The sequence below is a fragment of the Bacillus rossius genome, chromosome 8, assembly GCF_032445375.1.
Source record: "Bacillus rossius redtenbacheri isolate Brsri chromosome 8, Brsri_v3, whole genome shotgun sequence".
Taxonomy (NCBI): domain Eukaryota; kingdom Metazoa; phylum Arthropoda; class Insecta; order Phasmatodea; family Bacillidae; genus Bacillus; species Bacillus rossius.
Window position 1 is genome coordinate 3864348 of NC_086336.1, and position 22848 is coordinate 3887195.

Sequence of the window (22848 nt, forward strand, 5' to 3'; positions counted from 1 at the left end):
GTCGGAGGCATATCCTCATGTAGAGTGTGGTTTTCCCGGTTAGGGAGATAATTTCTGCCTTTACAAGTTGAAAGGCCTTAAGTCCTACATTTTTTCTGAAGCCTTACGAATCGGTCTAGAAAAATATACCGTTTTACGACATTATAAAGCCCTATGATGAGTTTTCTTGACATTTATATTGGCCCTAACTCCAGTTTAAAGTTAGTTTTCTAAGTAACATACAAATACTAAAAAAAACCTAAATTCACAAAGAGTTGTAGTTAGGGCCTTCACTCTTAGTTAATCGAGCTATCAACTAATAAGGGCCGTCCTTCAGTAGTGTGTGAATGAACGTCCGGCGTCTGGTGCTGGTGAGTGGTGGTGGCGGTGTCTGCTGCCTTGGATGACGTCACGGAAGACGTCTTAGACTCAAAATTCCTCAAAGTTCCTCAAAACTTACTCAAAATGACACAACATTCCTAGAATGTCCATTTTCAGAGGGGAAAAATTCCTGTTTTGTGCGAAAATTTTCTGTTTTATTCATCAAAAATTCAAAAATTAGAATTTCGGAATGCCTCAAAAGATTTTTGCCTTTGAAGGATCCGAAAAAAAAAAAAAAAGCTTAAAGTCCGCATTTACAAGACCACAAAAGCATTGACCATAAACTTGAAAGTCTTTAATGTTTGACAAAAAAATTCCGAAAAAATAAAAAATATAAAAATTGAAAAAAATTGCTCACTTCAAATTTTTAGTTATGCCATCCATCCCAGTTCTCGGTTCGATTCCCGGCGAGAGAAAACATGTAATTTACGAATAAAAAAAAATTCTTAGTAAATTTTTTTAAAAAATGCTTACTTCACACCCGTATTCATGTATTCTAGAAAAGTTGCACTTTTCCTTACGCCAGCCATCTTGAAAATCCGTATTGTTTATGCTAGAAAATCGGGAAAAAAATTTAATTAATAAAATATTACTTAATTATTTTTGTAAATAACATTCTGCCATCTTGTAGTATGACGTCATGGCCGCCATATTAATTTCGTAAGTATTGTCGTAGAAAATTTGGAAAAATTTTAAAATTTATAAAAAAATATTTAATACAATTTTAATAAAATGTTAATTTAGAAAACGCTTTTACGTCATGGAATGTATAAACGAACTGGAAGATTCTCCAACCCTACCCTGGAAGGGCGCATATGTGGGAGGGGAATGTGAGAATGCCGGCTGTAGGTCGGAATAATTTGGCTGACGTAAAATCGTCCTTGGTATTAGTGGTGGAAGGTCAGTCTTCCGGTGACTTTCGTGGAGGAAGGATCGGTCGCCATTTTCAATCGAATGATCTCGCCGAGTTCAAACCAAAGACTTCTTAATGTTTCTAATTAAAATTTAATTATTTTTTTATAAGTTTAAAAATTTTCCCGTTAAAATCGAATACAGACAACCAATCAGGATGCTGTATTTGATTCTGCAACATTTTTGAATGTTTCGGAATTTGAGCTGACTTTTGGTTTGGGGCGTATGGACCATGAAACGAAAAACTATATAAAAATTTTCCGAAAGTCGTACCATGATAACGGCTACAATAGGTAGTATTTCTTTAAAATCTACCTAAAATGCGTAAAATATTCCAAATCCTTATACAGTTTTCCCTATACCAGCTGCGACAATTATTCTAAGTCAAATGTTCACCTCTGAAGGGTTGCCCCTCCCCCACCACCTGTAAGGGAGCTTCCATAGTGCTTTAATACAATAAGCCCATGGACACTTTCGAATCGAAGGCACCCCCCCCCCCCTAAACCATCAATGGGAGAGTTCGAATTACGAGCGAAACTTTTGATCTTGAATAATAAGTATGATTCATGAATTAGACTTTCCTCCTCTCATGCTGTAAATGTATTAAGGGTGCTTAATAGTTGAGGCGGAGTAATGCTGGGATGAATCTACTTGTATCAATCCTCTTATAGCTACAAACGTGAACACGCCTTATAAAAAACGTGTTATATAATTGTAATATTTAAAATGAGCTTTGGGATGTAATTGAAGATAACGCGCAAGGTAACAGTGATATTATTACCTCATTCTTGGACCTGGATTTCATATGCCTCCTCTCGTCGAGCACCATGTACAGTCCGAACAAGAGCATGATGATGCCGTGGCCGGCGTCCCCGAACATCACAGCGAACAGGAACGGGAATGTGACTATCGTGTACAGTGCTGAAACAAAGTCAACCAATCTCTGAAAGACCTTCGACACAAAGTTTTAGTATAGGTATGGACTTGATGATTTATAAACTGTTGAGATGATACTACATGCACAAATGAGTAAAGTACTAGTTGACAGTCGTTGAAATGTATAAAAAGTTCACTTGAGCCAGACCTGTAAAAACTAATAAAGCGGCTGATGTAACCAAGGCCGTCAGTCATTTTGTGTGATGGACGTGTTCCATCACACCTGCAAACAGATTTTGGCCAATAATTATACAATGTGACCTTCATTGTGTCTATGAATAAGTTTTGGACTAAAAAAAAATCTATATTCAGTAATGTCAAAACCTCCATAACCGAGAGGTTTAACAGAACTTGAGCACTAATATAAGGAGACAGTGGATTAAACCGGGCTGCTCTGTGTCCTCAGGAAACCGATTGAAGCTGAGTAGTCAGTTTGACCCGTTACGAAAGTAAATGTATATTATATCACTTACTTTTGCAAGTGGTCTTGTATTAGACTAGAATTTTAATTAAAAAATAAAGTTTGGAAAAGTGTTGTTTTATTAATTATACCTTAATTCTTTAATTTTATAGTAGAGTATAAGTCTAAATGTTTTACATATTTTATGCAGTGATAGAACCAAGGACCACCAAAATTTAAGTATGTAGCTTGGCTTCTGGGTTGTAGCCATGTCCTTGGCGAATAATAATAATGGGTGAATTATTCGCCAAGGACGCGGCTACAACCCAGAAGCCAAGCTACTTCAGACAATGGCCGTTAAAGCCTGCGAACATTATTAAAATTTTAACGATTTTTGTAATTTGTCCGAAATTTTGAGCCAAAATAACAGATCTCAAATATGGTGGCTAAGATGGCCAACGAGATAGTGGACACTATGATAGTTGATGATCTGGTGATTGACATTAGTGTGCTCTAGCGGGTAAAAAATAAACCAATATGGATACAGTGCACTCTTGCAAACAAAAGCTAATACAACATGGTGGTCAATTAGGCTGCTATGATGTCATAATGGTGGGAATTATATAATCTTTGGAACAGGTAAGGGGGGGTCAGTCACCGGGTAAATATTTTGTAGACAATATTTTTGTTGTAATTTATTTAAATTGTATTTGCCAAGATTCTAACCTAGTACGTAAGAAGTAGCTTTTAATCTAGTTATTGTAATATGTTTTATGAATTTTTGAAATTTTTTGATAATTATTTTATTAAATTTTACTTGGTTGACTCGAACGAATGTATCTTACTTAGATGGCTAAAAAAATAGTTTTCATTTAAATTGATTAAATTATTTATATTTTTGTAAAGTATTTTTTTAATTTCTAAGTTAAAAATGTATTTGGGGTGTCAATTTTCAGTCGAGGTATCAGCGACTGAAGCAAATTGCCCCTTTCTGAGGAAGAATGGGTTCTCTAATTTTTTTGAGGAAAACACATGGAATTTTTTTTCTCTTAAAAATGAGAATTTTTCCTTCAAAATAAGAAATTATGAGGATTTTTGAGTCATTTTTGAGGACAGACCGGAAATTTTGACACCAAAATCCAGGGTGGAAGCCAGTCATTTTACAACCTACCACCTCTGACCAAAACTCCCCATTCTTCTTAAATATCATCCACATGATTGGTGTTTTATCTTGAAAAACTTTTTTATATTTGCAATAAACCAGTTCTTCAGCTCTAACTTCAGGAGGGATGTAATGAAATTATTAATCATAAATATTATTTAATTTTTTTTGTGATTAACCTGGAGCCGAAGTTTGAGGGTCAAATTTTGAACCACGCTCTTTATGATCCTGTTTTTTAGTTTCGGGGCTCAATATGCACTATGTAGAAAATCAGTTAAATATACATAACTTAAAATTTTGCCTAAAAATTATTTTGTGGTCACTCACTAGAATTTCATTTTCTGAATTTGGCCCAACTGGGAAAGCGTACATACTACTCGTAGACATAGTCACATTTTAGGAGCATTTCTTCACACAGACCTGTTATCAGCAAGAAACCCAACACAAACAGGCGAGTGTGGCCGAGCCTTGGGAGGTATAGTCCAACCCAACACTAGCAGGCGAGTGTGGCCGAGCCTTGGGAGGTATAGTCCAACCCAACACTAGCAGGCGAGTGTGGCCGAGCCTTGGGAGGTATAGTCCAACACACACACCTGGGTTGGCCTCGCGGTAGTTGGCGACGCCGTACGCCGAGATGAGCTCCTGGAAGCCGTTGGTGAACTTGTTGGTTCTGTTGTAGGTGGGTGGCGTCTCGTGAGTGTCAATCACGTTCAGGAACGACTGGACGGAGCTGCCGCTCACGCGCTGCCCACACAAACACACACAGTCAGAGCATTCCCTTTTTCGCTCACAGCGCTGAGGTCATTAGCCAGTTGCAAACCATTTGGTATCGCCGATTATCAGCAACACAGCTGTTTTGTTCCATTTACATCTTTTTATTACTTTTAACAGCATACCAGTGCCATCGCCACACTGTCTCTCAGCCAGTAGTGCTGCACTGATAATCCTACATTTGCCTCACTTCTCCACTTATACCATAACATATCCCAGATCTCCCCTTGGATATACCTTTGGATCATCCTCTCCCTAACCTATACCTCTCTACAAAACACAAATATTTGAGCCTGTTGGAACATCGGGGTACCGCCAATCCCTAAATGGTTCAACTCTGTCATGGCGGTCCGTAACTGGTGATATCGTTAACTGACGTCTTCTTGCGTGAATCTGCAGCCCAAGTAAGCGAGAAGTGGAGATGCCAATAAAACTGTCTAAATGATGTGGTTCGTGAGTGTGCTTTCGGGGCTGCTACCTGCAGTGCAAGCATCTGAGAGTTTGAGAGGCCTGTGTGCTGGGGGTTGGTGAGATTTGCGTTTGGAGGAGCAGATATGTCAGCGCAAGCAAGCGAGACGTGTGGACAGGGGCACAACAACTAAATTTCCAAAAGGGGGGGGGGGGGGAGCAATATACTTTTTTTTATAAAGAATCATCGATCCCCGCTATTGAAGCGGGAGGTCCGGGGGTACTCCCCCAGGGAAAATTTGTATTTCAAGGTGGAAAATGATGCTATTTAAGCAGTTTTATTATCTAAAAATTGATTACACAGCACTTTCTTTGCCCCAATTTGCCCCCACTTCAAGGTGTCAGAGGGGGAAAATACCCTTGCCCCCCCTGTTGTTGCGCCCCTGCGTGTGGACGCACCCCGCCGTCCTCCAGCGCCTTCTGCACGTCGGGCAGGAAGACGACCGGCACCCAGCACTCGGCGATGTAGCACTTCTGCGTCACATCCATGCTGAACATGTTCATGGCGTGGTAGATGGCCTTGGCCTTGCGCACCATCACCAGCCACCGGCGCAGGTCCTTGGCCACCAGCTGCAGCATGGCGCGCCGGTGCACCTCCGACGTGTTCAGCACCTTCAGAAACCACCGTGGCACAGCATCACACTAGCGCAGTACCTGTGCTCAAGGCCTAGTCGACAGTGGGTTCGCTACAGTTGTTTATAGACGAGGATGTGGGGGCGGAAATTGGACATGGAAGACTACGAAGTTCATTGCGTCATATTGTTCCCGCCAAATAAAAAGGTTGCTGATGTAACTGTTGATACAGCGGCCAAACTATTGAAGTTTTAAAATTTCGAATTACTATGTATGTGGGCAGTTAGAATGTAATAAATTATAAATTTTCTGACTAGTGCATTAAAATAAGCACTGTAATAGAATATTTAAAAAAAAAAATGTTTCGTTAGAAAATATACCTATTGTAAAATCACCATTATTTACACCAACTGGTTGATACTGTTGAAGTGTCAAATCGGAAGTAAAGATTAGAGCCATGCATGCCAGTGCCAGTGCGTAACCCACGATGGGCCACGCTGCCTGCGATCGAGAGTGAGGTGAACCGCAGCACCCGAGAATGGTTTCTGTCCACAATGTACTGATACTGTTTGTGGACCAGCACTTGTTTCCCGCGATGTCGTATTCATCTGGTTGAAGCAGCGATATCTCCGTTTCTTTACAAATGCCACACAGACATTTTTGCAACAAATTATTCGAATTTAAATAATTGATTAATGAAGTATAAATTCTTAAAGCTTCAAATAAAGTTATTTAATGTCCATACGAAGATTGTAACCAGAGCAAAGTTGGCAGTGTTCGGTACACATAGAATGAACATAAATAATTCCTTCCAATGTGATGACAAACACAATTCGTGGACAAACGAACTAGGCCAACTTTCCTTCTTTAAAACAAGTCACACCATGCTGTGGACATGGCCGGCCACATGCTTGATTAAAAAGGCTGGTGATCGGTGATTGAGAAGGAAGGCCCTAGTGGGAGACACTACCTGGTGCATGCCCTGTAAGCAGGCGTTCACTCCTTTCAGCATGTCGTCTCAGTTGTGAAATAAGTTTCTGTGCAGTGATTGAGAAGAAAGACCCTAGGGGGAGGCACTCCCTTGTGCATGTTCTCTAAGAAGGTGTTGACTTCCTTCAGCATGTCGTCTCAGGTTAAAAACAGGTTGATGTGCAGTGGTTGGAGAGGAAGGCCCTCAAAGGAGGCGCTACGTTGCGCATGTGTCGACTCCCTTTAGTACGGCATCTCATGTGTGGTGGTTGAAGGAGGCCTTACCTTGTGCATGTCCTCGATGCGCGTGTTGACTCCCTTCAGCATGTTGTCTCGCTCGGTGGCTGACTGCGGCGTGGTGTACACGGCCGCTCTAAAGCCCGCGCACACCTTCTTCACGCGCGTCTGCAGCTGCTCTCCTTGGAAGAACACCACGAACACCGTCTTGTACTCCTCCTTGCCCTGTCGACACACGCCTGCGATCTCTCAGATGTGCAGGTACACCACCACTCATCACAGCAAACCTACAAGTGACCTGCCATTCTCTCACTTTGGGAGCCTGCCCATTTTCATTTGAACAAGAGCCAGGAAATACTAGCACCTACAGTTCGGCCTCCTCATCGGCATAAACATGCCTGGCCTGTCAGGCAACACTGACGTGCATAAGGCTGCCTGCTAGTAGATCGTTGGGACTGTGTGACTGTGGGAATTCCCACAGTATGCCACCGGACCAGGCGGAACCGACATGCATGAGGCTCCCGGCCATAAAAGCACTGAGACTGATGGACAGTGGTAATTGCTAACAGTTTGGCCAGCTCTCGGGCGGACTACCAGCCAGTAGATGGTTGGGACTAATGAACTGTGGGAATGCCCATTGTTCAGCTCGCATAATCTACATCTACAAAAAATATTACGTTGTCACAGTCAAAAAGTCTCTAATAAGTTCAAGGACTACTTTTACAGGTTATGGATTATTGAATATGAATATATTTTGCATCGAAAATACAACAGGATTTCTCTCATTAGGATAGCTGTCTTTAAGGGATCAAAGTGATTTCAGGTTTTTTTTCCATAGTTTTTTTTTTGTGAGAGAGATCAGTAAAAGAGGTTCCCATTAACTGGTTGATGGTCGTATTCCATGGCACCTGGTATGCTTCTTTAGCTTTAATAGTAGCTGAGTTAAAAAATAGGAGTAGACTTGTCGGGACACAGTCGCAAGTTTTTAACGCAAATACGTCGTGTGAATGGGATATAAAGAATTAATAGACAGCAATTTCAAAAAATGTTTAAAATTTTAATATCAGTGCTATTTATGTTATAGTATCAGTAAATATTCATAACATTTAATGCAAGAAATACAGTAATTGCAATATTATTACTTTAGTCTTAGTCTAATGGTTTATATTATTTCTATAAAAATAGGTACAATAATCACGCATGACGATAAAAAACAAAATCACTGACTGAACGTCTCAACTACACATGATCGTCTTGGTTGGGCGAAGATGTTTTTTGCATACGGTAGCTTTGGCTCGTTTCTCCTCTCGGTTTAACACTGGACGATGGCATGAGAAGAATGACATTCCACACTGATGTATGCGATCTAGACAAGTGTTTCCCAGAGTCGCAGCCATCATGACCGGCGTTGTGCAGCGCACGTCCTTCATGAAACCTAAGAATTGCGTATTCGGCGTTACGTCTACGTTGAAGTGGTCGCGCAAGACTCTTGGTGTATCGGCGTACACTTTGAGAAATGGATAACCACTGCTAGCTTGTGAAGCAGAAGCAACTGGAACAAGAGCATACTGATGTCACGTGACGATGAGCCGGGATGCAGGCAGACGGAGCCGAGGATGAACGTGTCCTAACAGCAGTCGCGGTGACATCAGCGCTCGCTGATCGGGTCGAGCCGTGGTAACCCCCATAGCTTGGGCGGGTAAACGAACCGTTGGTTTACGAGAGAGCTGGCAATTTTCCTCGATTCAACCACTACATACTTGCACGCAACGCACAGCCCAATATAGGTCCTCTAGTTTTGGCGCGATGCTCGAATGAACAAACAAACAGACAGAAAAACACTTCCATGGTTTTATTGTTGAATACATCCGGCTCACATCATCGTGGCGAGATAAAATAGTTACATATCAGATTTAAGTCTAACCATAAACTTTTAAACGTGACCAAGCCATCGGTGAAGTGTGGACGCAAAACCTCGAAGTGCTTGTTCACTCGAGCGAGGCTGTGACTCGCGAAATAAGATTGCTCTTCACCTAAATACCACCTGAGGCACACAGCGATGTTAAACAGTGAGCGTGCAGGGGTCCATCACCATCACTGCTAAACTCTTCATTAGATAAACTCCTGTCCAGTCCATTAGACGGCCGGTGAAGAGCGCGAAAGTGTTAGCACTAGAAGGTGGAACGGAAGGAAGTCACGCGCTACCCACCGTCACCGGGTCCTTCATGGGCAGGGGCAGGTCGACCATGCGCAGGAAGACGTTCCCTCTCGACAGCCGCCACAGCATCCTCTCGAAGGCCAGCACCCGCTCCTTCCTGATGATGCCGGTGATGAAACTGCGAACAAGGCGATCAGACTGCACGTGCGGCAGGCTGGTGCACTCCTCCTGGTCACCCGGGATCCAGTGTTTCACTTTCCCACCACTGCTGGGATGGTTCCTCGCACCACGCCGTAGCCGCCCTATGTTCCATTAGCCCTGGTCTCATTACCTCACTGTGGACAGCAGTCCACACGCTGCGCTCAAGTGAAATAAGGTTATCTTTCTCTAAAAGAGTTAATTTAAACAACGGCTTATTCTCGATTTATATTCTCGATTCGACTTTCCAATCCAGATGACTTTAGAAGTTATGTTGGCCCGGTTTTCAACCCCTTTAAGTCTTCTTGTCAAAACATTTTTTTTTTTTTTTTAGTAACAGAGTGTGGCGGAGTGTGGTGGAGTGATGTAGGTATGTCTTATGTGGCCTTGTTTGACCAAAATACATTGATATAATTTATTTCTGTGTTCCTGTGATGTTTTAACTCATTAGAATATCGTTATGATGTAGCATGAAATGTTCCCAGCAAGACTACTTCGCAGAAGTGACACCTCCAGTCGTGGTCTGACGCCCAAGGGGCAAACACGGCCTCCACAAGGGTGGGGCTGGGTGGACCCCTGGGTCCCCTCCAGGCCCGGGCCCAGCCTAATTTTATTTTTAAAAGTTTAACTATCATAAGTAGTCTTATTTTGTACCCGGTGCCTATGATTTACATAGATCCTAATTTTATTTTTTCGGGGACTATTTTCATTTTTATCCCAGTGTGTGAAATAAATGCACATATTCGCTGTGGTTATTTCAAAGTTGAATAATTGTATAAATAAAGCTTAGTTTGGACTTATAAAATAGTAAACATAAATATACCCTGTATTTTCAGGTTAAATAACATTCTGAACAGAGTGTAGGTGAGAGATAAGCATGCAATTATAATTTAGCACGTGGTTGCGACACACCGGCAGCGACGCGCGGGCAGGCCTCGTTGCGGCAACAGCGGCGTCAGCGCGAAACACTGGGGCAGCGCGAGAACTCGACATAACAACGTGAGGGGGGTCCAGGGGAGGGGGAGGGGCCGCACCCACCTGACGTGGCGCTGCTGCAGGTCTTCGAGCGGCACCCCGGACCCGTCGGCGCGCGACTGCCGGCGGTGCGCCTCCTCGGCGAAGAAGGGCGACGTCTTCTCCAGCACCAGCTTCAGCTCCGTCAGCTCCTGGTGCACCAGGTGCAGGTTCCTGGAGTGCTGGCTCAGCTCCACCACCTCCGTCTCCAGCTTCTCCAGCTGGGTCTGCGGGCAGAGCACAGTCGCGCGGTCTGGTCCCGTCACCGGGCCGGGGACACGTGCACTCGAGGTGTGGTGGCTCGCGGTCTCCCAGTCTGCTGGCGTCTGTCACCGTCATCAGGCACGAGCATCCTGAGAGATACATGAAAAAGAACTATCCTATACACTCAACTGTGAGTGCCTTGAATTTTATATTTGCTACCAGCGCGCTCGCGTTCCTCCTTGTTCAACCAGCAGCGTAGAGAGCGCTGTTGAGACAAGTCCCTGCATTTCCCAATTGTATAGCGCTACCTGTTATGAATTTCATATTTCGCTCGGAGATTTGGTCTGTTAGTTACAAACGGCAGAATTGTTTGAAGAAACAGTAACACGCACAGTTTTTCATTATGGTTTCATGTTCCCGAAACGTCATCGGAAACCTACTGTGTTCGTCGATGTTGTGGTCGTCTTGTCGTCCATGATATCTGTTTATCTTCATCGTTATGCTGCGTTTTCCAAGTTTTGTTGTCTGACTGCATTTACTGTCAGATATTGTTGAAACTGTCTCGTCATCTTTAAACCACAGTGTTCGTCCGTGCTGTTACTATTTTTTTTTCCATGACGAAATTCATTCCACGGAATTCTTGTGCTGTCAGATATTCAGGTTTAAATGCTTTAGTTCGTGCTCTTGTTGTGTTGTCCATAATACCTTTTAGATACATCGTTGAGTTCATGTGTTTGACACAGCTGATTCAGGCTTGTTCTCTGAGGGTCTATGGTTTCATTTTTTATTTCTTAATTTGCGTTCTTGAATTTTTCCCATGATAAACAGTACAAAGTTGCAATGGCGTAGGTCCAAGAAATTATATTGAATCAAAATTCCCCATTGCAATGGGAACGTATCATAGAATGAACTAAAATTTTATAGCCTATCTGTACGACTAAAGCTCTGGCGAATTATTTAGCTTCATTAAGATATATAAGATATAACATATATATATATATATTCACAAAATATACACTTGTCACAAATTAGTAGTAGGCCTATACATTAGACTTCACTGTGTATGTATGCTATTTTATGTGTAACTAACTTCAGCCCATTGTTGTTAATACGAGCACTATTTAATTAATTTTTTGACATTATCTCATGCAAAAAAAAATTAGATGAAGTTTAAAAAACCAATTACTTACAAAGTAGCTTATATTTCAAACGTAATTTTAAAATTATGCAACACAGAATAAAAAAGTTTTTCTACTGACTACATCAAAAATAAGTATATTTATTTAGCGCTAAATTAAACATGTCAAAAGCTCATTCATTCCCATGGGTAAAGAAAATTATGTCTGATTCTCCCATAGAGGCCAATACTGCACGCCAGTTCAAAGCCTTTTACGCAGAGGTGATAAAGTATTTGATACAGCTGGAAAATTTTCAAAGTAAGAAAATAAATACTTATAAACGATTAGCAACGATTGACTAGTGTGGTTATAGATGAATCTGGGTTTGTTTTATTAATAACGTCAAAACAATGATCTGTCAAGAGTTTGAAAGTTCGCTTGAACATCTGTCAACAAAGTCTTACCTTATCGTAAACAAGAATGTAAGTGGGTGTCACATTTAGCGGCGTGCCTCATGCACACAAACACATCTTTCAACAACCGTTGAGGTAGACAAATTTGGTTTTGAAATGCGTCATGCCCACTGTATTTCGGTCATCAACACAACTAGTATGGCCCGGTGGAGGGATTATTGAAAAATAAAAAAATAAAAAATGAAAACATGACAGAAGAAATTTATTTTGCAGCAGAATAACGTGCAATAGTTAGAGGCGTGCATTTTCGTGACAATTCTTCGGGACTAGCTGTGTTACTGGTTCCTAATATCATCCGTGTCTCCTGGCTGGTTGAGTTTCTTTCAGGTACAGGTCTACTGTCGGCATACGAATCACAGCAGTTTTGCGCGTAAATAATCGATTCCTTAGTGGCCTGGACAAATAAGGCAATGGCTACTCCTGCAGATGGATGAAACTGCTGGGGAGGGAATACTACTATATTGCAGTCTAGTGAGCATCCAGATTTTTTATTGAAAATTTTACATGCTCCAACACTTTTATTTTTTTTATCACATAAGAACATCATTTGAAAACAACGCGCTGCCAAAAATAAAAGCACTAAATTAAAGATCGTAAAAAAATATTTGGCTAAGAAGCAGTACACAAGACAAGTGACTGGTCGGTAAGGCCTCAGCTGAAAACAAAACGGTGCGCCAACATAAATTGTTCCATCCTCAGGAAGATTTATCAGGTAAAACTTGACAGATAACGATGGTAGTATGAAACAGGAGTTCCGAGGACAGGCTTCAGGTTGTCGTGCCAGGAGCCTGCTGGCGAAACCCAAGATGGCAGCCGTGACGTCATACAAGATGGCGGTCGCCTGCTGGCTCCACAGCGTGAAGTCTGTTCTCTGAGTCACTATTCAACGAAACTCCCGACCAATGGCGGCTTCAGGATGACTTTTCGGGAGGGGCTATCGCACAAAGAAAGGTCGTAGTTGCAAACAATGAAAGTGGTCAGATATTGGCCTTGGAATACAAATTACAGGTTTCAAATACAGAACCTTAGTAGCTCCATGCAAATTTTGATGAGATGAAAGTTTAACATATGAAATTAAATATTTAAGTAAACATAAATATACACTAATCGATAAAATTGGTCTCGGGAGGGGCTATCGCCCACACCGCCCCCCTTCTGAAGCCGCGCTTGCTCCCGACAGTAATTTTTTATTCGCGGACTTCTAACCGTATTATCTGTTGTGCGAATTGCAACCACTCTAATACTGTTTTGCTTGTAACTACGATACGATAGGGAAACAAATGTTATTGCAGTTTAAGGGCTCCGCCTACCCGGACACACACACGGTGTGCAGAGCTTCAGGAAAAACAACGCGATTCCAAAACTTCTCAAGATATCCGAGTGGGGGTCTGCTTACGAAAATCATTTTAAGAGTTCGCTGAGGGCCGAAAAGTACTTTTGATTTCGGATCAAGTTTTTAAACTGTATTTTTTAGAAGAGTTAAAATGGCTGAAACGCGTGTTTTCAGAGTAATTTTTAGGCGTGAAACAACCGGTACAGAATCTTTAAAGCACTTAAGGGACTTGCATTACACCTTTATCTTCATTTCCCGCCATATAATGTTACGGTCACCGCTCAGTGCACTGGGAGAAGACCGCGCGCCAGTCCAGAGGCGACACCGCGCTAGAAGCACCAGCCAGTCCCGCCTCGCTGACGAGGGGGTCGCACAGATGTCCCGGCGGGCTCACCTCCAGCTCCTTCATCTCCCGGGGGTCCGGCGCCGGGGGCAGGTCCGAGCCGTCCACCTCGGGCACGGCAATGTCGTCCTTAACCACCTCCTCCTCCATGTACACGATCTTGCGCTCCATCTCGTCGCAGCGCTTCACCCAGTCCACGAACTTGCGCTGGAACACGCTCGCCTCCGGGTTCAGCTGCGCCGAGCACAAACACGGGGGAACCCATCAGAGCAGGCGCGCGCGACAACGTGAAGGCAGCCTGGAACCCATCATCTATAGAGACCTGGAAAATTCGCGTATTCAACGACCTCTAGCAGTGGCGTAGCTGAGGTGACTGGCGCCCCTGGGCAGAATTGAAAATGGCGCCCCCTCTTGGATTAAAAGAGGGGAGAGGGGGGGGGGTTCAGTAACGCGAAACCGTCGCAGCGGCAAAAACACCCCCCCCCCCCCACACACCCATGCTCCAGCGCCCCTGGCGGGGGCCATCCCTGCCACCCGCCTGCTACGCCACTGACCTCTAGGATAGCTTCCATTATCCTCTGCATTACTCAAGCAAACACGCGTGTTCATTGGGTGCTAACTCGTGAGGCGTCTCCACCTGGGTGGCTCGTGATTCGACGTTTCTTTGGTGAATAGTCTGCCACTGGCCCAGAGAGCTCCAGTTAAACTGCGAGCCAATAGCAGAACCAGCAGAATTGTTGTTCACAAGTTTGAATTTTAGCCTATCACGGAAATGAATTCGCGAATTTTTCCGGTCTCTAATCATCTATAAAAGTCTTAACTTGTCGACCAATTGTTTGGGTCGTCCCAATACACAAAGTGAAAGTTGTGACCACTTTCTAGCTTTTTTTTTCCCTTCCGGTTAAGACACTGTAAGCAAAAAATAATGGCCAGGTGTTTAACAGCAAGGTTTAAGTAAACAGAACAGTGTAGCGCTCTTTTCCAAGTGCATGGTAGGAAAGAATTTCCGAATTGAAGAACCCAAAAAACGTTACTGCTGTTTCAGCAAAGATATATCCACTAGGTTGTGACCAATTTACTATCATAAACATGAAAATGAATTATTTTCTTCAAAAGTGCTTCTTTATAATTATAAGTGACCATTTTCCTTTGAACCTCTTCCTCTACTGGCTGATTACATTTTACTTTCAGTCAATGAAAACCAAATCTTTGAATTCTCGCTTTTTATAAATCTGTTCTTTGACATTTGGTTGAGAATTTTCCAAAACAACGATCATCTTATCGTTGGTGCAAACATGTTCTACTAGTATTGATTGATATAGCCAATGTATAAACCCCCCCCCCCCACCCCACCGTTTTTTTCTTCTTCAAATTTTGGATTTTAATAATGTGGGGGAAATTGACAGCATCTTTTGCCTATCCACACTCTGGTACAACAAGGAATCCGATGAATGTATTCCTGAGTGTAAAATTATTTTCTAGTAGATTAAACTTAATTAAAATTTATTTTATGTTGGTCTTTCAATGCAAGCTTCTTTCATGTGTCAATGCTTTTGTACCAGTTTGCCAATGTAAAGGAAACTTATGTGTTTGTAATAGTTATTTGGTTTAAGGAAAAGGCAGTGCTAAACGATTATCCTGAAGTGGCATATAATAATATTTTTTTTATACATAAAGTTAATCATTTAATCATTGCCAAGGACAGTTTCATTAAATTAATTTTCACGCATCAAACTTATAGAGTGGCATGTGCATTCTACCAGACGAAAACAAGTTGGTGGATGTGACATATATATATATATATATATATATATATATATATATACCCTGACATAAGTGGTGGGAGGTCAGTCTGCCGGCGGCTTCCATGGAGGAAGGATCAGTAAGCATTTTTATTTTGCCCTCACTGGGTTCAGACCGAGGACTCAAAGACGTGTGTTTTAAAATAATATGTTATTAAAATTTTTTTAATTTTTTTTTTCAAAATGTTCTAATAATAATTACGGCTTTTAAAGATAGCAGCCGTAATGAAAATTGCAACCATGACATCATAATTCAAAATGGTGGAAAGTTCTAGAAAACAAAATGGTGGAAAACAAAATGGCGGAATCCAAGATGACAAATCAAAGGTGGTGGATCCAAGATGGCAGATCCATGATGGTCGCTGGGGTCAAGGTCAAAGGTCAAGGTCATCCAAGATGGCCGCCGTGACATCAATCCAAGGTGGGGGATCGGCTCAACCACCACGGCCTGAAGCCTGGGCTCAGAGGGATCAATATATACTACTTACATAGCCTACTCTTTAGAATCAATATTTACTGTTTAACTTTTTTAATATTGTTAAAAACTTTTTTCTAATGTAAATTTTACATAAAAAACCATTACTGCTAGGTAAAAGGACGAGGATAAAAAGACAAAAAAAACATTCCTTTTTTAATATGTATACTATCAAATCCCTTACAACTTATTGTAAAACTTTTAAACATTTTTAAAACCTTTGGCTAAAACAATTGTTTTCATGTTACGAACTATTACAGTAAAAACAGGGGTTGAAATAAAAATAAATAAATCTTCCTTAATATCAAATTGATTCGAATTCTTAATTTTATCTTACACCTAGGTCCAAAGAAATTTTTTATATGACTACGTATTAATGCAGATGAAAAAAAAAGTGTTCGAAGGTCAAAAATAATTTCATAACTACCTTAGTAGGCACTATATGAAATTCGTTAAACTATTCAATACTGAATGCATTGAGTTAAAAAAAAATCCAATTTTTTTGTTGCATGGAATGTGAAAAATGTTAAATGATTATTTTGGAATATTGGAGAACATTTATAGGATGTTATGCACTACATTAAGTTCTTAAAATGTTACAGAAATGTACAGAAGTTACCAAAACATTTACAGAATAAATAGGTACTTCGAAAACAACCTACGCCTGTAGGCTGTGCCGAAAGGGATTTTTTTTCTTGCTCTCGATATTTTTTGTTATTTAGAAGCAGAGATAACGCGATGGATGCAACGATAACTTTAGAACAAGCTCCCTGATTATCGAAACAAAGAGCCCAATTTTAGATACCCTGCACATATTTATTTTTCGTGTCTTCATACAGAAGGCCATGGTAAACCACTGCAGAACCTCCTGTTATGAGAATCCTAGTAACATGTGGCTTCCACCACCACGACAGTATTCAAAAACATCAAGTTCAGAACTTAACAATCACAAATTATCATTATAAATTTAAGACTAACATTCTTCACTGCAGCTGGACTGAAACCAGTTTCCATCATTAAAGTGTGTTTCCACGAGCTCGCCGTTGACAAAATCGGTACTATTTATTATTATTATTATTATTATAAACGTTACTCATCACACACGACTGGAGTAAAAATCTGGACCGTGTGAAATGCTTTCGAAATTCTTGAAGTAGCCTATTGTAGCCTTATCACAAAACTTATCGGCCGATAAAATTCTTACCGCTAGCTATCTTGAACCGATAATACGTTAACTGCTTTGTTGAAACTCTCCTGTAGACGCACGGCCGTTGTGCAACAAATGTACACAGCAACATTTATCACGCGAGTTACTCGGCGTATCGTGTGTCAGATGTGCTTAATAACCCGTGTGAAAGACGATGATTGATTAATTGCTTTATTATCATCATCTCCGAGTTCATGCACGTTATAAAATTTGATCAAGGACGTTTTTCTGGCAGACGATAATTTGCGGCGTCAAGATTTATTATGGGTTAAACCCCAAAAGTTCTCAAAAGTGGCATTAATTTTATGAACTAAAATGTCTTGCAACACGTAAAGTGCTAACTAAATATACGTTTATATATGGAAGGGAGGTAACTGTATCAGCTGAAGAATACATATATCACCAAAACCAATGCAGGATAAAAATAATCCCTTTAGACACAGCCTACAGGCGTAGGTAGATTTCTAAGAACTTGAAAATAAATTGGAGATTTCTATTAACTTCTGGAACCTTTTAAAAACTTAATGTACATCAAAAATTTATGTTCTCCGATGTTACAAAATTATTGATTAAATATTTGCCCATTTTCCATGCAGCGAAAATATTACGAACAATTTTAACTCAATTTATCCAGCAATGAATGACTTAGAACGAATTTCATATTATATGACAGCTAAGGTAATTATTTATTTATTTGACCTTCAAACACTTTACTTCCCCTGCACTAATGACGTAATCGTATAAAAATTTCCTTTGCACCAAGATTTAAGATAAAAATTAGTTGATTTAAAATAAATTCAAACTAATTTGACGTGAAAAAGGTTATACATTTTTTTCAAAATTACAATAAAAGTTATAACGAATTTGATAGTATTGTGCCGGAAATTAGGCATTTCGTCACTTTTTTTAATTTATTCTATAATTTTAAAATTTTTTGGGGTTTCCATTTTTTTTAATTTATCTGGTGGTTAATGGGGGTGATTTACTTTTTGTTAGGCCGGTGTACGCCACCGATTTAAACTTTGTGCCAGTGGACCGAAGCCCCTTCCCAGGGGGCCAATCTGATATTTTGCTGTCTAATGTGGACATGGTCAGCCCGGTTGAAATTTCTCTCGCCTGCAGTCACGTCCCGAGTTTGTAATTTTAATTCCCTGCATGACCAAAACTGCTTTGAGCAGCTCCTGGGCTGCAAGCTGCTACCTTGTAGAGGCCTGCTGAGAAAAGCATGTCTCGTCACGAAGCAGTCTCCAGTGGAGCTGCGTTCCCACCTTAGTGGCTATTTCTGCCCCCCCTTCCTCTCTCTCCTCCTCACTTTAGTTCTGAGAAATTAAGCTAAGAGCAGTGACCGGACGGGACGATGACCTGATGCAAAAACCTTCTCCCGGGTCCGACAGACACATCCCTGACATCTAGTGGCAAAAAAAGTAACCGCGGGCCTGGTCGCCAGCGTGCAGAGCTTACCCTCATGACACCTGGTGGCAAGTCTGCTCACCACCTCAAGTAGTTCCCCCTTACGCCGCTAGAAGGCAGCGTCGCGGTGCCATAAGGCACTATGCTTTCCTCTCGCGGCCCGGAGAAGTCGATTGTTCTTTGTTTTCGTTTCGGTCCGGTAGAGAGCGCGCATGTCGTGTTGTTGTCACGACCGCCTCGGACTCCTTCGGAAATTTTCGGCTTAGAACCGAACCTACCCCCTCCTTTGACCCGGGGCCTTACCGCCCGATTTAATTAGGTGCTTTGGCCGATTGCGGGGCACTCAGCCCTCTGACCTCGGCTACTGACCTCGTCTCCTCTACGTCCTCTGCGCTAAGAGGCTTTTTGCGGGAACGGTGATTTTCGCGTGCACGAGAATGTAGTCAGTTTGCTTAAGGGATGTGATCCCGTATGTACAGTAGCCAGGCAGAGGTAGTTTTTAGAAAAGTCATGCGTAGTTAAATTTTTATTTCTTCTTATTTAATTCTAAAAATTCCGGTTTCGTCCGCGCATCCTGATTTCTCGGTCCGCGGCATCCTGATGTCGGCGCGAGACACCTAGTGAGCTCCGAACTCTACACCCTGGTTGACAGGGTCGAAGTGCTGGAGAGACAAATTGCTCCCAGCTCGTGGTCCTGCACCTCCACTGCGGGTCACGTTAGAAGAGAGGTTTCCGCGACCCGACGTTATTTTTTGAAGACCCGGGTGGTAATGTGAAATCAACATCCCCCCCCCCCCCCCCCCCCCACTTTCTAGCTACGAACTACATTAATCGAATGAATAGCCTACCAGCGAACAGTGCTTTCCTCAAGAATATGTAGAATCAATAAAACTAATCATCGATCTAATTGTTGGGACATTCAAATTTGGTGCAAGTTTTAAATTTTTGATTATGTAATAATTTTTGTTAAGGTGTAATATGTATTGTTTTAATTAATCCTGGGGCGCCCCCTTTAACTTTGTTATTTACTAAGATTTTTATTGTCAGGTTTGAATAATACGAACACAAAATTCCTTAATAATAAAACAGGGAACCTATAGACCAAGCTACTTGTGTAGTGTTAATTTATTTATGATATACCTTGTTCCCTTAAAAGATCCACCAGCTCCCCAGTTGCTTGTGTCAGAGAGTTCCAAATTATCTTGTTCTCCACCTCGTGCCACCTCTGGTCAATAACTTAATTGTCTCATTTTTCTTACCCAGAAGTTTCCAAGGCTCTTTTTTAATTAATTTAAAATAATTCAACTTTGAGGCACGAGGGGCGTAACAGTATGTCTATTTAAAATGTAATGATTATTAACCTTGTTATTTCCACCCCTTGTAGTAATAGTTGGGTAGATACAAATTGGTTTTAACCATCGTTTTAGACAATATTTATAAAGTTAAACAAAAATAAGAATGGATTCGATAGTTTACATGGTAGGGAAGTTATTTATTTTCTCATTCCAAACCCAGGTTTTTTCAACCCCTTGCAATAATGATTTGTATTATCAAAAAATTGTTTCAGACAAAAGTTTAGATACAAATTATACGATTTACAAGCAATTTTTACGGATTAGTTTGTGTGCCTACGAAAAGAGTGATAATGTTTTCTTTTTTTTGTTCTTCAAACCTTGTTTTTTCACCTCTTAGTTATGGTTGGTCGTATCAAAAATGCTTTTGTACAAACGTTTTCGGAATTACTCCTGAAAGCTATAATATGTTAAAACGGATATTATATTCATCATATTATGACGTTACAGCGATTATTCCCTTTTTTCTAAATATCTTCCCCATTTCTAACCCTTTGGTCGGATATTGCCCATTAAAGAACTCGAACGAGATTTTACTTGTTTATATTTTATGTATCAATTTGGAAGTGATTTATGAAAAATTATGACAGTTATCGCGTCCACAAAAAAAGTGATTATATATATATATATATATATATATATATATATATAAACTTTTAAGTTGAAGATGGTTTTGGCGTCTATGGACCACGAAACGAAAAACTATATAAAAAAATTTACCGGAAGTCGCAAAATAGAAACGGCTACAATAGGTTATATTACTTGTAAATCTACCTAAAAGTATAACATTATATAAGACAATGGCAACACCTTCTTCTTACGCCATACTAAAGGATTAGTTAGAATTCTAACGACTCTTTCATCCACAGCCTGTGCTAAAAGACAGAAGTTGAGTTCGCTTTCTGAATATAAATGAAAATAATAATACAATTTATAGTAAACACAGAGAATTTTAAAATAAAAACAAATATATATTTTCTATAAATTAAAAGTGCAGAAAATATAATTAAAAATATACGGCAATACATATTCGTGTTATAAAAATAATTATTTAAAAAATACAAGGTAAGATGAAAGTGAACTTCGAAATGATAATCAGCTTAAGTAATTATATAAAGCCTCATTAGGCAATGAAAAAAAAAATATGTGTACACCGTTCGATGAGTGTATCATAAATCAAGCACCCCCATGATAAATTTAGCACTCTCCGAAAGATAAACATTGGAGAAAAAGTTAACTATTTGTAGACATTGCTGAATATACTACATCGTTTCGGAAAACAATAAACTTTATTTTATAAAGTTATTTGAATATGATCACATATCTAGTATTACTAAACAAAACTACGATGCTCAACAGAATAATATCCAGCACAATCGAATATAAAGTGTAAGCTATGTTTACAGAAGATCATTTGGGGCTTAAAAAAACATATATAAAAGGCGAAAATATATTTATAGTAAAGTAAATTGCAAAGAACAAGGCAGCCTACCTTGCATCTATCGACTAAAAACAGCATTTCAGGAATGTGCATCAGAACTAAATGCTGCCAAAATTAATATCGTTAGTAAAGAAATATACGTTAGTGCAAATAGACATGCTTTTAATCGGCTACTATATCAGACAGAAATAAGACCACACGAAAGCACACAAAATGTGCCACGGTCACTGTTCGAGTAAACTTGCCGAGATATTGATCCTGATTGGCTCAAACCGCGTGTTACGTGCAGCTGTCTGGACCAACCACATACCATTCATCCGCACCTGCGAAAACTCATTAGCCTGCTTGTGTGACCGTGCAAGGAACATCCGAGCAACAACCTTGAAGGTTAATCAATGCAGTTCAAACTTCCTGTGCTTCAAGTCACGACTGTGCAAAACAGGCCGTGATGTAATAACGACGTGAAGTGGCCTGAAGTGCAAACAAATCTTACATGGACCTTCTCGCTAGTGAGCCTGTCAAGTCCTAAAGCATATTATGAAGATGTACTCCTCGCGGGAGTCGAACTGGGGTGCTGTCACACCTTAGAAACACACAACTTAGAAACACACAAGATAGAATCTTCTAAGTTGTGTGTTTCTAAGTTATGATAGTTCTAAGTTATGTGGTTAGGCGTTGTGTGTTTCTAAGTTACGTGTTTCTAAGTTATGACGGTTCTAATCTGTGAGTTTCTAAGTTGCGAGTTTCTAAGTTGCGAGTTTCTAAGTCGTGATTTTCTAAGTTGTGAGTTCCTAAATTGTGATAGTACTAGGTTATGACTTTCTACGTTACGACGTTTTTAAGTTGTGTGGTTCTGTGTTGCGTGTTTCTAAGTTACGTGTTTCTAAGTTATGACAGTTCTAAATTGTGTGTTTCTACGTTGTGATAGTTCTAATTTATGACTTTCTTCGTTACGACGTTTTTAAGTTGTGTTGTTCTGCGTTGCGTGTTTCTAATTACTTGTTTCTAAATTATGACAGTTCTAAGTTGTGGGTTTATAAGTTGTGATAGTTCTAAATTGTGTTAGTTCTAAGTTGTGATAGTTATAAGTTATGCCTTTCTACGTTACGACGTTTCTAAGTTGTGTGGTTCTGCGTTCTAAGTTATGACAATTCTAAGTTATGACAGTTCTAAGTTATGTGTGGTTCCCAGTCGAACTCAGGTCTCCCGATCACCAGTGGCGAAGAGGCCGACGCGCCAACCCGCCTAGCTGCCGGACGGCTACGAGACAAACATTCTGGTGTGTGTAAACACAGTGAACGAGCTCCTATCCACCGATCACAAAGAAACTTTCAGACAGAGTCATAAACTCGGTTCTACAGGATGTCTGCCGTGCTGCTGGGTTTCCTTCATTGCGTGCTGCCTGGTGCCGGCTGTCTTTGTTGGTCATTGCCGTCACCGCATCTGCTTCTGCTGCCCACCCCGCCACTGCCCAGCCGAACTTATTCCACCGTGACTGCACACAATCACAATAACAACCTATCTTGCAGCAT

At 40.7% G+C, this 22848-nt stretch overlaps 1 protein-coding gene across 1 annotated transcript in view; it reads right to left on the reverse strand.

The window, feature by feature from the left end:
- LOC134535501 (V-type proton ATPase 116 kDa subunit a 1-like) overlaps nucleotides 1-22848 on the reverse strand; it is a 58751-nt gene that overhangs the window by 24405 nt on the left and 11498 nt on the right. Inside the window, exons 3-9 of the mRNA XM_063374638.1 lie at nucleotides 13681-13863; nucleotides 10183-10385; nucleotides 8998-9124; nucleotides 6837-7013; nucleotides 5409-5621; nucleotides 4364-4514; nucleotides 2054-2193 (exon numbers count right to left, since the gene is read on the reverse strand). Coding sequence (XP_063230708.1) covers nucleotides 2054-2193; nucleotides 4364-4514; nucleotides 5409-5621; nucleotides 6837-7013; nucleotides 8998-9124; nucleotides 10183-10385; nucleotides 13681-13863 — 1194 coding nt within the window. The remainder of the gene's footprint in view (nucleotides 1-2053; nucleotides 2194-4363; nucleotides 4515-5408; nucleotides 5622-6836; nucleotides 7014-8997; nucleotides 9125-10182; nucleotides 10386-13680; nucleotides 13864-22848) is intronic.